The 18,492-nt window shown below is 35.7% G+C and overlaps 1 protein-coding gene across 1 annotated transcript in view; it reads right to left on the bottom strand.

The window, feature by feature from the left end:
• Positions 1-18,492, bottom strand: part of OXCT1 (3-oxoacid CoA-transferase 1) — a 192,127-nt gene that overhangs the window by 86,240 nt on the left and 87,395 nt on the right. Inside the window, exons 10-13 of the mRNA XM_036740818.1 lie at positions 11,738-11,832; positions 9,562-9,610; positions 6,169-6,241; positions 5,236-5,311 (exon numbers count right to left, since the gene is read on the bottom strand). Of these exons, the coding sequence (XP_036596713.1) occupies positions 5,236-5,311; positions 6,169-6,241; positions 9,562-9,610; positions 11,738-11,832 (293 nt within the window). The remainder of the gene's footprint in view (positions 1-5,235; positions 5,312-6,168; positions 6,242-9,561; positions 9,611-11,737; positions 11,833-18,492) is intronic.

The raw sequence follows: 18,492 nt of genomic DNA on the forward strand, positions 1-18,492 counted from the left end.
ACAACTCTCTTGTTAAGACCCTCATCATCTCTGACTTGGACTTTTACATTAGACTTCTAAGTGCTTTCCCTACCTCTAGTCTTGTTCTTCAACCCTTCACACAGCCACCAAAATAATCTACCACATTACTCAAAAGGTTTCAGTGACTCCCTACTATCCCCAGGATAAAAGACAGAACTCTTAGGTTAGTACTTCAGGACCTCAATCAACCTTTCCCGGTTTTGCTTCCTATTGCTCTCCTTTCATATCCTCAAGTTTTGGACCAACTAGATACACTAATTTTTCTGTTCCCCAAAACTCTATTATCTGCCTCTATGCATTCCCTATGTCCATAATGGGACTCTTCTTCATGTCTACCTATCAGCTACCAATCAATAAACAATCAATAAGCACTGACCAAGTGCCTACTATGTGCCAAACAACGTACTAGGCCAGGAGTGGGGAACCTGCAGCCTCAAGGCCACATGTGGCCCTCCAGGTTCTCAAGTGCAGTTCTTTGACTGAATCCTTCACTGTGAAGAGCCTGGCCTAGGCACTGGAGATGCAAGGCATGAAAGCAAAGGAAAACACACTTATATAGCACCTACTAAGTACCAGATACTATGTTAAGTGCTTTCTATAAATATCATCTCATTTGATGCAAAGGCAGAAATGACACAATCTACCATATACCCTTTTTTAGGCTCACCAACTAGATCACTGGATATATCACAGATTTAGAACTAGAAAGGACCAATTAGTCTGACGCTCTCCTCCACTAAGAAATCGAAGTTCAGCAAGGATAAGTAACTTGTCCATGGTTACACAGATATTAAGTATCAGGGGAAACACTTCAAGCAAAGTCTTCAGTAGGTTCACCTGGATTTTCTTTAGGCCTCTGATATTTACCAGTATTTTTATGCCTGGCAAAGCATAAATCTTTTATTACTGATATAAACACTAATGTTAATGCAATCCATAACATCTTGTAGAGTTTCATTTATGTATTTTTTAAAAGTTCTAACGTGGGCTCAATCCAGTTAAAATTCCTTTAACTGAAAGGAAATAGTTTTATGACTTGTTAAGGTTCTTTTTGAAACAACAACAACCAAAATAAACTGTAGGAAGAAGCATTATTAACCTGCATCTCTTGCTCAAAAATAATAATAATAATAATGAAACAATAAACCATAAGAAGGTGGTCAACATATTGTTAAGTTTTTAAAAGCCAGTTTCAATTCTATTTAGACTCAGAGGCAGAGAAAGAAACATGCAAACAGTCAAAATGGAGATTGGTTGTGCACAATATGATGGTTGTAAATATGCATTTGTCTTTTTTTTAGTCAAACTCACAACCAGAAAGCCACTAATATTAGCAACAGCAACATCTTCATATGTAAGGGAGGCTAGGGTCTACGTAATACATAACATGAATCCTAGGACAGCTGATGTCCCCTAAAGTTGTTGAAGAGGATTTGCTTCACAGAATGCTTAAATAAACCAATCTTTAAAAAAATGAACAAGCCATCAATGAACTTCCTGAGGAAAAATGTCTAGGGCCAGATGGATTCACAAGTGAATTCCACCCAACATTTAAAGAACAATTAACACCAATATTATATAAATGATTTGGGAAAAGAGGCAAAAAAGGAGTACTGCCAAATTCCTTTTACGACACAAATACAGTGCTGATACCTAAACCAGAAAGAGCCAAAACAGAGAAAGAAAATCATAGACCAATATCTCTAATGAATGCTAATGCAAAAAAATTTAATAAAATTCTAACAAGGACATTACAGCAATGTATCACAAGGATCATACACTATGACCAGGTGGGATTTATGCCAAAAAAGCAGGTCTAGTTCAATATTAGGAAAACTATCAGCATAATTGGCCACATCAATAATAAAACTAAAAGAAATCATATGATTATCTCAACAGATGCAGAAAAAGCCTTTGACATAATATAATGCTCATTCTTATTAAGAACACTAAAAAGCATAGAAATAAAAGGAGTTTTCCTTAAAATCATAAGTAATATTTACCTAAAATCATCAGCAAGCATTATCTGTACTGGGGATAGGCTAGAAGCCTTCCCAGTAGGATCAGGGAGGAAGCAAGGATGCCCATTATCATCTCTATTTTTCAATATTATATTAGAAATATTAACTATAGCAATAAGAGAAAAAAAGAAATTGAAGGTATTTGAACAGGCAATGAGGAAACAAAACTATCATTCTTCGTTGATAATATGATAGTATACTTAATGCTAGAGAATAAACTAAAAACCACTTGAAATAATTAACAACTTTAGCAAAGTTGCAGGATACAAAATAAACCCACGTAAATCATCAGCATTTCTATATATTGCCAACAAAGTCTAGCTTCAAGAGATAGAAAGAGAAATTCCATTAAAATATTGTATTAAAATGTTGTAGACAACATAAAATACTTGGGAGTCTACTTGCCAAGACAAAACCAGGAACCATGTAAACACAACTATAAAACACTTTTCACACAAATAAAGTAAGATCTAAACAATTGGAAAAATATTAATCACTTACGGGTAGGCTGAGCCAATATAATAAAAATGACAATTCTACCTAAATTAATCTATTTATTCAGTGCCATACCAATTAAACTACCAAAAAATTATTTCATAGAGCTAGAAAAAATAAAAACAAAATTTATGTGGGTATTCATGTGGGTATTCAAATTGGGTATAGGCCAACATCTCACACCATATATCAAGATAATGGGTGCATAAATACATAAAGGAAGATATCATAAGCAAATTAGGAGAGCATGGGAAAGTTTATTTGTCAGATGTATAGATAAGGGAAGAATTTAGGACCAAGGAAAATATAGAGAGCATTACAAAATGTAAAATAGATAACTTTGATTATATAAAATAAAAAAAAAGTTTTTGCACAAACAAAACCAGTGCAATCAAAATTAAAAGGAAAGCAGAAAATTAAGAAAAGCTTTTTGTAACAAGTATATCTCATAAAGGCCTCATTTCTCAAATAGAGAACTGAGTCAAATTTATAAAATACAAGTCATTCCTCAATTGATAAATGGTCAAAGGATATGAACAGGCAATTTTCAGACAAAGAAACCAAAGCTATCTATAATTAAATGAAAAACGGCTCCAAATCACTATGATTAGAGAAATGTAAATTTAAACAATTCTGAGGTACCTCCTCAGAGTTTTATAGCCCAAAGAGCTATATTTATACTTATTTATTTATTTATACAAAAATAATTATAGCATCTCTTTTGTTGTAGCCAAGAATTGAAAACCAAAAGAATGCCTATCATTTGAGGAATGCCTAAGTGAGCTGTGGTATATGATGGTGATAGAATATTATTGTGCTATAAGAAATGACAAGCAGATAAGAAATGAGGAGCAGATGTACTTCATAATAACCTGGAAAGACTTATATGATCTGATGCTGAGTGAGGGGAGCAGAACCAGGAGAACATTGTACACGATTACAGACACGCGGTATCTCTGATGACTAATTCTGATAGACTTGGCTCTTCTCAGCAATACAAGGTTCTAAGACAGCTCCAAAAGACTCGTGATGGAAAAAGCAATCCACATCCAGACAAAGAATTACAGAGTCTGAATGCAGATTGGAGCAAACTATTAGCTCTTTTTTTGGTTTGTTTTTGTTTTTGTTTCTGTTTTGTTTCTTCTTTCTCATGATTTATTCCATTGATTATAGCTCTTCTTTACAACTTGACTACTGTGAAAATATGTTTAGTGTGAAAGTATATGAGGAACCTATATCAGATTGCATGCCTTCTTGGGTGGGCAGGGGGGAGGAGAAAGAGGGGAAGAAAATTTGAAACTCAAAAACTTGAGGAACTGAATATTATAAACTAAAACTAAATTAATTAATTAAAAAAAAATGACAAGCAGGATGATTTCAGAAAAACCTGGAAAAACTTACAAGAACTGATACAAAATGAAGTGAGCAGAACCAGGAGAGCACTGTACATAGTAAAAACAATACTATACAGTGAAGAATTGTGAATGACTTAGCTATTCTCAGAAATGCAATTATCCCAGATAATCCCAAAGGATTCATGATGAAGCATGCTATTTTTCTTTCTTCCTTCCTTCCTTCTTCTTTCTCTTTTTCTTCCTTCCTTCCTTCCTTCCTTCCTTCCTTCCTTCCTTCCTTCCTTCCTTCCTTTCTTCCTATTCAAGTCTTCTCGTACAAAATGACTAATATAGAAATATTTTACATGATTGCACATATATAAACTATATTGGATTGTTTACCATCTCGGGTTAGTGGGGAAGGGAGGGATAGACTTTTGAACTCAAAACCATAAAAAATGTTTTTAAAAATTGTTTTAACATGTAATTGGGAAAAATAATATTAAAAAGAGGGTTTTCCTTGATTATAGGCCATTAGTAAATACAAGCAATTTGTAATTCAGAAGTGTTTGAATTTCACAATTTTCTGTATTTCATTGCAAAAATCATTCATCAAATAGTTACATAATCATGTTTCTCATCAATTCAACAAAAGTTTATCAAGTACTAACTATATGTAGGCTATTGTGCTAGGCACTAGGATACAAAGACAAAAAGCAACAGAACATTCTCTTAAGGAGTTTACATTCTGCTGACAAAAAGTTATAATTAAATTAATTGATAGTATCCATCGGAAGTATATACAAAATGAATTAATTGTTAATTGTTCCTACTATCTATGAATCTGCTATGACATTGACAAATGCACATACTGAGTCACAATGCTCAGCAAAAAACTTGATTCTGACTCTGCAAGAAAACACAAAACTTTAGGGTAAAATAAGGGCAGCCTGAGTAGATTACATGGATTCACAAAATATTTGGTAATCCAGAAGAGGCCTGATGTATACATCCTTTGATGGAGGCTCTATGAAAGAACAAAGGCAACAACCACACAAAATGAGAAGGCATGGATGGACTGTGAACCACAGTAGGTACCAACATTGGTGCCCTGGAAGGGACACCTAAAGGTAATCTGGTGAGATACTCGTTTTACCTTTGAGGCATCTGAGGCCTAGGGAGGATTAAGTGACTTGCATAGAGTCACAAAGGCATTCTATTGAGTAGCAAACCCAAATCTTCTGATCCTTCAACTCAAAATCCAGAATATCTTTCCATGGGATTAAATTCAAACCCATCAAACTGTAGGACTGACTATTCTGATGTAAGTATAGTTAAGAAGTTTAAAAAAAATAGGTACTTACTGGAATCATCCAATTGGCCAAATCACCAAACTTTGAAACCTGCATCGCTCCTAACATTGTTAAGTTGACATGGCCACTAATAAAAGGGAAACACATATAATTAATACATGCCACTAAAACAAGTTTCAAGATCTTCATGTCATTTATTGGTTTATCATGTATGGAATTACAGTATGTTGGAGTTGGAATACATATATAATAGAATCCTAAATTATGTGTTCCTGGTAGAGAAGCTCTCCATTTTTTTTGCTGCTCTGGAGCCATTCTACCAAGAAGAATAAGAAATCTGAGGCTGGAAAGAAGCTTAGATATCATCTAATCCAATCTCTTCATTTTATAAATGAGGAAAGTCATAGAGAGGTAAAATAAATCACCAAAAGTAACAAAATAAAAATTAGTAATAGAATTTGTGTCTCTCTACCATCAATAAAAATTTAATTCCAAAGATATGTCATTATATTCCACATATGTGGAGGAATAATATTTAATACTTCTTTAAATGTTAGATTTTATAACCAATATTTTCCTGTAAATAAACAAAACAGGTAGGTGCATATGGTTAGGTGTTTTTTTTTCCTCTGGGAGAAAAAAATTAGACAAACACGAGGGGCCATAAATAGAAAATCTGTTTGAGCATAATCAATTCACATGAAAGAAGCTGAAAAAGTGCTTCTTTCCAGTTACAGATACATTTCTATGCAATTCATTCCGGAGTTCTTAGATAAAAAGTAACCATTTAATTATATCGTAGGCTGAATATTTCAACTCCCAATATTCAATCAAAATTATTTCAGAAGCTATTGTTGAACAAATTCATGATAGTTTTACAGCTGTTAAACATGTATCCTGCTTCTCAGTACTGCTAATATACTTAGGGAGTGACTCAGCTCATTCCACCTCATGTGAAACATGAGGGGTTCAGTTATTACATACCCTCTAATCATCGCAAATGATTCATCGCTGGAGAAATACGAGGCCCCTGGAAGAACAGTGACTGTTTCCTTGCCTGAAAAGAAGTAGGTATTAGATTTCCAAATAGAGAAACAGTATTCACATTACCAACAGAAGAAGAGAGCTATACAATTTTCTCTCTTTTTTCTCAAAAAGATCATAAGATTTGATTTGCTGAAAATCAAAATCCTATTGGAATGCCTTTGCTGGCAGTGCCTCATGGAGAGGGGAGCTAAAGATGTTTACTGGATGAAGCCTGTCACAATCCAATGCCAACTGTCTATCATTAGAAAGATGAGGCATGTGAGGTGAAAACATAGATACGGACAAAAATTAAAGTAGAAAAAATAGATATTTTTAGAGTGAAATTATTGACAAAAAGCTCTAAATAATAATATAGGAATTACACCTAACAATCACATCCCCCTACCCCAGGGGTTTACTGGTAAATGTTTAACAACTGAGAGAGGGGAGAGGAGGAGAAGAAGGGAAGGAAGTGACCCACTTTTAGGTTTAATTTGAATTATCTTCTCCTTCATTTTCTTAAGTATAGGAAATCAACAAAATGACAAACCGAAATCTGATTTGTGGCTTGCTGATTGCCTGTGTGTAAATGTTCACATTGTAAATTTAATAATTAGCAAGCTGAGTTGGCTACATCTCACCCCAGACTAGAGCCCAAGCCTGCTGTTCTCAGCTCCCTTTCCACTAGGCCTTGCTGATTCCCTTGTTCCAATTTCTAGCCTACCACACTATTAAAAACAGCTCCAAAGAACTTGACTTTCTAGATCAGGGGTAGGAAACCTGTGGTCCTGAGGCCACATGTGGCTTTCTGGGTCCTTGGGTCGGGCCTTTTGACTGAGTCAAAGTTTTACAGAAAAATCCTTTTATTATGGGGATTTGTTCTGTGAAGTTTGGATTTAGTCAAAAGGCTGAACTTGAGCACCTACAGGGCCACAGGTGGCCTTGAGGCCATAGGTTCCCCCTAGGCCACAGGTTCCCCATTCCTGATCTAGATGACAGGATGTTTTTTAAAAAATGTATTTATTTTATTCTGAACTTAAGAAATAAAACAAGCATTTCCATAACATGGTAGAATAGAAAAAAAAGATGATTGTACATGAAACTGCAAATCTATTATGTACAATTTGCTATTCTTTTTAAATATATAATAAAGTTATCATGTAAATTTCTTTTTTCCTTTTCTGTTCTTCCCTGCTTCTCTGCCCTAGAGATGATTACCATTAGACACAAATATGGAAAACCATTCTATGCATACTTCTATTTATCAGTTCTTTCTCTGGATCTAGATAGTGTCTTCCATCAGATTTAAAGAAATATTACTCAAAGAATGGGGCATTGCTATCTCATCCTTCTTCACAGGACTTTCCCCATCTATTTTTAAAGGCAAGGCACTATATTTCCTTTAGATTCATACTTGGTAAGGCCTTAGGAATATGACTTTTATTGGCATATGTCATGCAGAGAGTTAATATCTTAAACCTTTTCAAGTCAAGAAAAATCAAACTCAAGAGGTAAGCAGGGAAATTGGATATAAAGAAAATGGGGCTGAAATGTAGATACTAAGCCAAACTCCACAATTATTCTGTGTGTGTGCTTCTGTATAAATTCCATATCTGTAAAATGAGGTAGATAGACTTGCTCCCTAATTAATTCTCACATCAGTCCTTTGAACAACCAGACTGGCCGATGCAAAGTGCTTTTGGCAATTCCACATAACTCATTTAAATATTTATAAGTGCTCCCAAAATATAGAAACTGCTATTATTATTATATAACCCTGAAACTAATTATACCCTAGGGGTCTGTTAGTCAACCTGTTAGATTAATGTAAGAGCTTCCACTGAGAACTATCAATAGAATTATCTAAATAACCTATGTTTCCCTTTTTAGCACAAGAACAAGGTATTCATTATTTTTCCATGCCATTTATTTGGTGTTCTCTTACCCAAGGCCTTGCCCTAAGAAACTTCTGTCCAAGGCAGCCACTAACCAGAAAACAAAAAAAAAATTCTAAAAAGGATTTTGGAGAAAGCTTTAGAATATTCAAATCAAAGGTTTGCAGCATGGTTTTCCATGTGATCTACATTTAGTATTTGTTCCATAAATTGGTCTAAAATTTACATATATATATGTTTAGCATAAGTATATGAAAGTTGTATATATGATAAAATATATTTTTAAATTTATACATAAATATCTGAGAATTTTAGAACTGAAAAAAACCTTGGAGATTATTTAGTCCAATTTAGCTAGTTTAATGGGTTTTCAGAGATTACTTAACAAAACTGGTGGTGCTATTGAGCTCCTTCTTAACCTCAGTAACCTCAAGTCAGAAATGCTTACCTCTTCTCACTAGTTAAAACCACTACTTTTCAAAGAAATGTGAGTTTTCATTAACTCTTGACTGAAACCTTGAAAATGGCATCATTCATTTGCAAAGAACTCACTAATATCGTAAATTAATTAAGCCAAGGCACAAACATTTTCACAGCTCAATGAGCCATTTCTAAAAGACACATTTAAATTAAATTATAGCCTTGGTTAAATGTCATTGCCACGTCTCAGAGTGCTTTTTGGAGTTGAACTGTGGTAGTTAACTCTAACTACTGAGAATAGAGTCCATTTTACTTCAGCAAAATTCTAAATGCCAAATGTTAGCAGCCGGTCTTCATGTTCCTCTGAAAATCTGAAATAAAGGTTTACTGCTTTGGGGAGAAAGGTTTCCATCCCACGTAGTTTGCAACCCTAATGGAAGGTACATGAAAATGTATGAATGAAGACACTATCCTCTGCAGAGAAGCCTGATTTATTTTCCTCTATAATCTTGGAATATAGGCTGCTGGTAGGCAGAACCTAATTCTTCTCAGCAGTTAAACACAAAGCTGGATTAAAATGTAAGGAAGGGCAAAAGAACACATTGTTAAAACCCTCCTGAATTTGAAAGAAGAACCAAATTTGGTTTTAATATCAAGAAACTTGATAAAGTCTTTTCTCTTTACACCTCTTTCTCTTTCACCCCCAAACCCCTCCCCTTGTTCACACACACACACACACACACACACACACACACACACACACACACACGGGCAGGAACTGGTCTTTGCCTTTCTTTGTATCTTCAACATTTAGCACAATACCTGACACATAGCAGTTGTTTAATAAATGCTAATTAACTGATTGGAGCTGGGAAAGAGAGGTCCATGAGGCTAGTATTCCTTATCCACTTTCATCTACACTATCTGCATCTTCTAACATGAAGGGTAGAATGTGGCCTAAGAGGCCACTGGTATTAGGTATAAAAAGAAATCACAAAGGAATAGTCTGAAGAAATCTGGTTATAAGTGATTTTACCAGCATTAATCAGGTCTGCATCCACTTCATTTTCCAATGGATAAGGACCCTATTAAAAAAAAAAAAAGCATAATCTTATTAAGTAAAAGAGAACGTGTTGAACCACATGTACTGAAAATACAGCTATAAGTCACCCAGATGATGCTAGAAAGTTCTAATTAGTAAACTTAAGAGGAATTCTTTCTAAAATCTTGCTTCCCTTAATTCATTAGTCCTTTTACATGAATATTTATGTATGAATATAGGCAAAAAAGGAAGCTTAGTGGCTAAGTGCTGTGCTTGTAGTTATTAAGACCTAGATTCAAATCCTACCTGTGAAATTAGCCCTTACTTTGGGTAAATCTCTTTATTTCTATGAACCACAAACAGCTCACCAAGACTTTAAATCATAGATGGTTGTAATGAAAAGTATTGGAGGAGGCAATTAGGTTCCCATTGGTGATTAAATCACAGATCCTTCCAGCATTTGTCTATCAGTGCGGAAAGAAGCCTCATGGCCACAGAAGGGTTGGAATCGCCGTCAGTGGAGGCGATATCAAGGTTCCACCAAAGTACCAGATATCATAGGAACATACATCCTATTAGGGCTAAATATTCATGCTTAAAGGGATCTTAGAGGTCACCTGATCCAACTCCCTTATTTTAAAGATAAGAAAATGGAAGGCCAGAGTAAAGTTACTCAGCCAAAGTCTCTCTGTCTCTCTCTGTCTCTCTGTCTCTCTCTCTCTCACACACACACACACACACACACAGAGTACCAGAATAGGATTAGAACAAGTCAGTACTCTTTCTATAGCAATTAGTAAATAGCTTCAGAAATTAATATAATATATAAAATATATATTTAATCCAGTAATTCATTATGTAGTAGTTTTCTGAGCGAGTAGTGAGTAGGTATCAACATTATTCATGAATCTTTATGGTTCTATGAGTAAGTATTAACTAGCTACGTTTCCAATACATTTGTATGTCTAAAAAGGCTAGCCTCGGGCATGTAAGCTACAGTTTTCCCATATTAGAATGAAAGAGCTGGCTTGGATTATAACATGTGCAGTTTATTCTGGTTTTCTGATGTGGAACTATGGTGGTTGCGGCTGTTTTAATTATTTCTACATGAATCTGTTTTCTGTACTTTAACACCATCAATCAAGTGCTAATGGAGCACATATGTCCCTAGCACTATTACTATTACTTTAACTACTTTATTGTACATTTTGTATATAGTTATTAAAATTATAATAGTGATTAATATTTACTTTGCAACAGCTAAATGGTAGGCACTCTAAAAAGTATCAAACCACAAATGGTTCCCAGGTACATGTTATTACCTATCAATGTCATGGAGACAAATAAAACAAATTGCATTGGGATCTTTCTTCATTGGTTTTCAATATGGCAGCAATCCTTGTCTTCTAGAAATTAGCTTTCAATCATGCATAACAGAGCTTCCTTATTCTACCGCTCAGGTCCTCACTTGGGACTTTAGTAGCTAGAATTTCTTTGATGGCTTAAGTTTTGCAAAGAGCTTTATAAACATTATCTCATTTGATCCTGACAACAACCCTAGGAGTTAGGTGCTATTATTACCCCCATTTTACAGATGAGAAATCTGAGGCAGACTCAGATTAAATGACTTGCTCAGAGTCACAAAGCTAATAAGTTTCTAAGGCCAGATTTGAACTCAAGTCTTCCTGATTCAAGGTCCAGTACTCTATCTACTATACCACCTTACTGACCCTTATTAATATATAATTTTTAAAAAATTAATTATGCTTTTCTACCCAAAGAATACTAGAAAAAATGTGGAGAGCGATCTTAGAGACATAAAGAGTAGTTGGGGTAGCTAAGCTAGATTTGAACTCAGGAAGAAGAATCTTCTTGACTTCAGACCCAGCACTCTACCCACTGTGCCACCTAGCTCTGTATTACAGACCATCTTTATGGTCATTATGATGATTCAGTCATGAAGAAAAAGGTAAATTATATTTATTGTGCTCTGTGTAAATTGGGAGGAAAGCACATGATAAAATATTCTCTAGAAAGAATCCATCAAAAATGACATAATTTTTTTAATGGTACCTACACTCTATGTTTCAGTTATTTGCAAAATTGACTTATGTTGAACACCTCTTTTCCTAATGACAAGGAAGAAATGGAATACCATTGTATATCTTACCAAACCTAGGACTCCATTTTCACTCTGTAGATGAACAGTAATGTCAGGACTGATGAAGTTGCTGGCCAGAAGAGGGATTCCTATACCCAAATTAGCTGAAAAAAAAACTTGTCAAGGTCCAGTTTAGAATAGAAAAAGATTACTTCACAAAATCTTCTACTTGCATGAGTATGAATAGCAGTCTCCCATAAAAGAACATAATAACTGCATATTTCAAAAAATTATCCTTAGAGGACTATCTTGTGATATTTGTAAGAGAAAAACTAAGGCCACCTATAGCTTTCCTTCTACCAAAAATACTAATTTAGCTGCCCAGGGAAGCAGGAGATCAGTAGCTTCATGACCCTTGTGAGAAAGTCATTTTTGTCATGAGATATGTGTTGCTATTTTTATTAAGGGGTCCACATACCCTGAATACTAAGGTAAACAAACCCACAAAACTTTTAATCATTTCACTATTTAGAACTCCATGATAATCTGATTCTCTAGGCAAGGACTACTGAAAGTTAATGAACCAGGTTTTCTGGTTCCTAAATTTCTCTTTAGGATATTTTTTTGGGTACATTTATTTCATTAGTGTTATCTTCAAAAGTACTAAAGGAAAAAGACTTAAGTTTCAGCAAATGCAACTGGGGTGAAATTCAAAGAAGTTTCTGACAGTGATAGCTGTTAATGCAGCATCCATCTTTAGCTGTTGTTCAGTGTTCTTCTGTCTTGTCCAACTTTTCATGACCCCATTTGTGGTTTCCTTGGCAGAGATACTGGTGTAGTTTGCCATTGCTTTCTCCAGCTCATTCTACAAAGGAGGACTCGAGGCAAACAGCATTAAGTGACTTGCCCAGGGTCACATGGCTAGTAAGTATTTGAGGCCAGATTTGAACTCAGGAAGATGAGTATTCTGCACTCCAGACCCAGCACTCTATGCACTGTGGCGCCACCTAGCTTTCCCTTTCCTTCTCTAGAAGAAATCAACAAAGGAAAATCTCAAAGGGTCTCACAGACTATCTAATCCAAGTCACACCTGAAGGAGAGATCTTCTACAGCAATGGTGTCAAATTAAAATAAAAACGGAAACCACTAAACCAAAAATAGGGATCCCTGAGCGGTGCACGTTGATTTAGAAAACCACATATTAACATCATCTATTTTCCACTGTATCTTTATTTATTTTGCTAAATATGTCCCAATCACAGGAGGGTTGGAGAGTATTTGACCTAATGTTATAAACCTCTGTTCTACAACATTGCATGACAAGTGGTTATCTAGTGTATAAAAATCTCCACTGAGGGGAAACATGTTCCCACAGATCAGTGTTAACAACAAGCATTTTGCAATGATTTAGGAGTAAGACCTACCTGACTGCAAAGATATCCTAAGGACATCAGCCACTTTCACACTGTAAAGCAAAAGATTACTATAAAGGGGGTGGGGGTGGAAGAGGACATAATGGTCCAACTAGCCCACACACACTGACCAGGCTAAAAGATTTGATGATGACACAAAATAAAATATATTATGTTATTTAAACATTGTGAGAATGGGAAGAATGGTAATATTTAGAAGAGAGACTAATGAAGAAATGTTTTTAAAATTCTCTAAGGTACCTTGTAGGGCAACTTGGTGGCAAGATAGATAGAGTGCCAGGCCTAGAGTTGGGAAGACTCTTCCTGAGTTCAAATAGAGCCTCACACACTTATTATCTATGTGACCCTGGGCAAGTCGCTTTACCATGTTTGCCTCAGTTTCCTCATCTGTAAAATGAGCTGGAGAAGGAAGTGGCAAACTACTTCAGTATTTCTGCCAATGAAACCCCAAATGAGGTCATAAAGGGTCAGACATGACTGAAATGTATCTTACTGATAATATTAGATATTATGGTTAGATATGTTGTGACATCTCCCTATTAGACTCCAAGATCTTTAAGAAGCAATAATGCATTTAATCTAAACTATGTTTCATCCTAGCACTTAGCTTAGTGAGCTCCACGTATGGGAATGCATAGTATAAGTGAACATGCATTCATGGCAGGGACAAAAATCGTATCTACTTTAAGAAACAATGGATTTCCTTACAAACTACCTGAAAATGTCGTTGGTAGAATTGATCACCCCTTGGAGACTCAAGAATCCTACGAGGTGATGAGCCTGTCCACTTTGCTCAGGTATATGACAAGATCATAAATTTAGCACTGGAAGGAATCTTTAATAAATAATCATATTTAATATTAGCCTTTAATAAAGTCTACCTATTAAACTCCTCATTTTACAGATAAGGAAACTTGAAGCTTAAGTTAAGTGATTTGCCCAAGGTCAGACACAGCAGAGCCAGCATTTGAATCCAAGACTTCTGACTCAAAATCCAATTCTCTTTCCCCCATTCCTACATGGCCTCCTCATTCTTTCACTATTTGTTCTAATCTTATTTTTATATCATTTCAAAAACTATAATATTTTTCACAGTGAGTCCAAATGGCTCGACAAATCCTAGTATTCATCTTAACTTTGTAATTAACAGGTATAAACCCAGTAAAAATTTATGACGCAACTTGTAACAGGAATATGTCTTAGTGAAATATGAGCCTTATTCTGCTTTCTTCCTATTCTGTTATTTGTCCTGTACTTTAGCCCTATTCAGTCAATCAGATACTATGATGAGAACCAGGAAGTAAAAAGTCTGTGTATTTTTTATTTAAACAAACTAGTTATTGTGGGAGGACCGTTTTTAATCTTCTCACTTGTGAATATCTTCCATGGACAGCAGGGTAACAGAGAATACTGAGTACCCAGATGCTATTGTTCCCTGCTAATTAGGGTTATTATACAGTCAGTTCTCAATTATCCATAGCAAATCATTTAGACTCTAACAGCTGGGGCTTCAGAAAAGGCACAATGCTCAGTGTTCACTCCTGACTTAAAATTCCCACCTCCACTGCTGACTGATTGGAGGTAGAGGAAGTTTTAAAGATGGCGACATTCAGAAAGAAAGGAGGCTATGTAGAGGGAAGGAGAAGGGACACCCTCCATAAACAAGAATACAACCCAAAGGTTCACAGCTCCTAACAGAGAAGAGAAAGGTTGGAGAAATAAGCCAACTTTCAGAACTTTGATAGTTGAGTTTTCATGTAACTTTCTTTGCCCCTCCCTTTTTTTCCTTCCCTCCCCAATGCCACTTTATGTATTTAAAAGAAGTAGCAAGTTGTACATAATAGATTTGCAGTTTCACGCGCAATCATCTTTTTCTATTCTACTATGTTATGAAAATGCTTGTTTGATTTCATAAATTAAAAATAAAATAAATAGAATTTTTAAAAAGAGCAGGCATCAATTGAAAAGACCTCGTAACATCTGTAACTGCTGCCCTTTTGATTTTCTGCATTCTAAATCTCTCTCCTCTTGAAACACATACAAATTTTAAAACAAAATCATTACCTTTCTATTTGGTTCACTCATTTGTTTCTTAGATCTGTGCGCACATGTTAAGATAACTTTTAATTTGTTGCCTGTTGCTTCTTCAGTTCTTCCCAATATTTACAAATGATTCTTACATGTAAGAGAACAAAGTACTTATGTGCCTTGCAAAAAAAAAATTTAAGAACTTTTAACAGTTAAATTTTCAGTAAGAGCTTTGCTATTTGTTGAAACGATTATCGATTCTGATGATGCCAAACACAGTCTCATTGATAGTTTCTTAGCACAGGACTTTGGTGTCTCACTTCACTGAGAAAACAGAAGCTAAGTCTGTCAAGATCTACACAGAGGCTTCCAGTCACCTTAGGTCACAACCTCCATCATCCCTGAATCCTCACTTTGCCTCATCCCACATAACCAATCAGCTGCTAAGACTTGTCAGTCCCACTTCCACAACATCTTTTTGTATCTGGCCTTCTCCCTACTCATACAGCCACCACCCTAGTGCAAAGCCTCATTCTTCCCCGGACTACTGCAGTCACCTCTTTTTTGGTTTCCTTCACTCAGCTACCACAGTTATTTTATAACACGTCACTTCCCTGCTCAGTAAACAAACCCCAATGGTTCTCTATTACTTCTAGAAACTCTTCTCAGAAGTCCAAGCGGCAATAAAACTCTGTATACCCTTTGACTCAGCAATACCAAAGAAAAGGTGAAAAGACCCATAAGACATATATATATGTATATATATATATATATATATATGTGTGTGTGTGTGTGTGTGTGTGTGTGTGTGTGTGTGTGCGTGTGTGTGTGCGTGTGTATGTGTGTGTGTATGTAGATATGTGCATGTGTCTATCAGTTCTTTTTGTAATAGCAAAGAATTGGAAATTGAGGGGATGCCCATGCAGTGGGGAATGCTGAACAAGTTGTAGTGTATGATTATGATAAAGTAGCATTGTGATAAAGTAGTATAAGACATGACGAGCAGGCTGCTTTCAGAAATATCTGAGAAGATTTGTACAAACAGAGAAGAACCAGAGAACATCATACACGGTAACAGCAATACTGGATAAACCGTGAAAGACCCACCTACTCTGATCAAGACAATGATCCAAGACAATTCCAAAGGACTGATGATGATGAATGCTATCCACCTCCTAAGACAGAACAGATGAACTTTGAATACAGATTAAAGCATATTGGTTTTCACTTTATTTTTTTCTTCCGCCACATGGCTAATGTAAAACTGTGTTTTGCATGATTTCACCTGTATAATGAGTAGAATATTGCTTGTCTTCTCAGTGGGTGAAGGAGCAGATAGAGGGAGAGAATTTGGAAGTCAAAAGAAGACATTTTAAAAACAAAATGAATAAATAAATTATAAAGAAATTCTTCTCTTTGGCGTCTAAAGCCCTTTCCAACTTGGCTGCAACCCATCTACAGCTAGGTGGCTTACCAGGGTGAGCACCGGACTGGGACTCAGGAAGCCTTTAGTTTAAATCCTACCACAGACACTTACAAGCTATGTGATCCTGGGCAAGGCACTTAATTTCTGTCTGCCTCATTTCTTCATCTGTAAAATGGGGATGGTAATAGCATCGACCTCCCAAGGTTGTTGTGAGCATCGAATAAAATAATATTTGTAAAGCACTTTGCAAAACTTAAAGCACCATATAAACGCTAGCTGTTTATCATTATTATTATTTCTCAGCCTTTCTTAGACATTATTCCCATTCATACCCTATACACTTCAATTAAAGTGAACTTCTCATTGTTCCTCACATGCAACATTCCCTCTCCCAGCTCCATATGTTTGCACTGGCTATCCACCATGCCTGGAACATATTCCCTGCTCATCTTTGCCTCCTACAAACTTAGTCTTTTTTCAAAGTTCAGAGCAATACCACCTTCTGCATGACAACTTTCTACATAACACCTCACCTTCTCCTGACTGCCCCCTCAAAACAAAACAGCTTAAATTAATTTTGTATACGCTTAACGATGTGCATGTTGCCTCTTCCAATAGACTGCACGCTCCCTGAGGATGGGGACTATTTTGTTTTTGTCTTCATATCTCCAGGGTCTAATGCAGTGACTGGAATACAGTAGGTTAGGTTCTTAATAAATACCTGCTATTTGATTAATTGAGAGAGGCTATAGCAGCAGTAGTTTGCTAGATTCAGGTGATCTGGCTTTGAAATCTTGCCTCTGACTGTTCCTAGTTACGCAACCATTGGCACGTCATTTTCCAGATGTTCAGTTTTACAGGAAGACAGAACCCAGAAGTAAAAGGGAACTTAGAGACCACTGAACCCGATTCTCTTATTTTGCAGATGAGAAAACCGAGGCATGGAGAGTTTAAGTGACTTTCCCAGGGTCACACAATTACGAAGTGTCTGAGCCAGGATTTGAATCTTGGTCCCCACTCCATATCTTGTGTTCTATCCCATTATGTTAAAATGTCTGTCCTCAGCTATACAGTAGACAAACAATAATATTTGCTTTACCTACTCCCATAGGATTTTTTCTGAAGAAAGTATTGTCTGATGCTGAATGAAATGAGCAGAACCAGGAGACCATTGTACGCAGCAATAGCAACATTGTGCGATGACCAACTTTGATCAACTTAGCTCTTCCCAGCAACACAAGGATTTAAGACAATTCCAAAAGACTTATGATGGAAAAATGCTATCCACATCCAGAGAAAGAACTGTGTATTCTGAATACAGATCAAAGAATACTATTTTCTCTCTTTTTTTGTTTCTTCTTTCCCATGTTTTTCTCCCTTTGGTCCTAATTCTTCTTAACAACATGACTAATGTGGAAATGTGTTTAATAGGATTGTACGTGTATAGCCATATCAGATTGTTTACCATCTTGGGGAGGGGGGAGGAGAGGGAAGGGAAGAAAATTTAGAACCCCAAATCTTATAGAAGTAAATGTTGAAAACTAAAAATAAATAAATATTTTTAAAAAGAATATACAAAAGAAAAAATACAAAATATTCTGAAGATCTTAAGGAATTATAGAAATGTAAGGTGCTGATTTTATTATTTGCCTTTTGAGCTTTTCTTTCGTTGAGAACTATGATTTCATTGATATAGGTATCTTGTTTCTGTAATGTTTCAGTCTTAGAAAATTGCCTTGAGCACTAAAAAGTTAAATGGCTATTCTGTGGTCACACAGCTAATGTGTCAAAGGCATGACTGAATCCACAGATCACTACAAGAGAAAAACTCTATAACTGAAGCTACAAGGTATGCAGTTGTTTAAATTCCCAATTCCAACAATAAACAAGATATTTGCAAGTAGCCAGGAGAATTATCCTCTATTTTGAAGGGAGGA

Source organism: Trichosurus vulpecula, chromosome 1 (genome assembly GCF_011100635.1).
Source record: "Trichosurus vulpecula isolate mTriVul1 chromosome 1, mTriVul1.pri, whole genome shotgun sequence".
Taxonomy (NCBI): Eukaryota; Metazoa; Chordata; class Mammalia; order Diprotodontia; family Phalangeridae; genus Trichosurus; species Trichosurus vulpecula.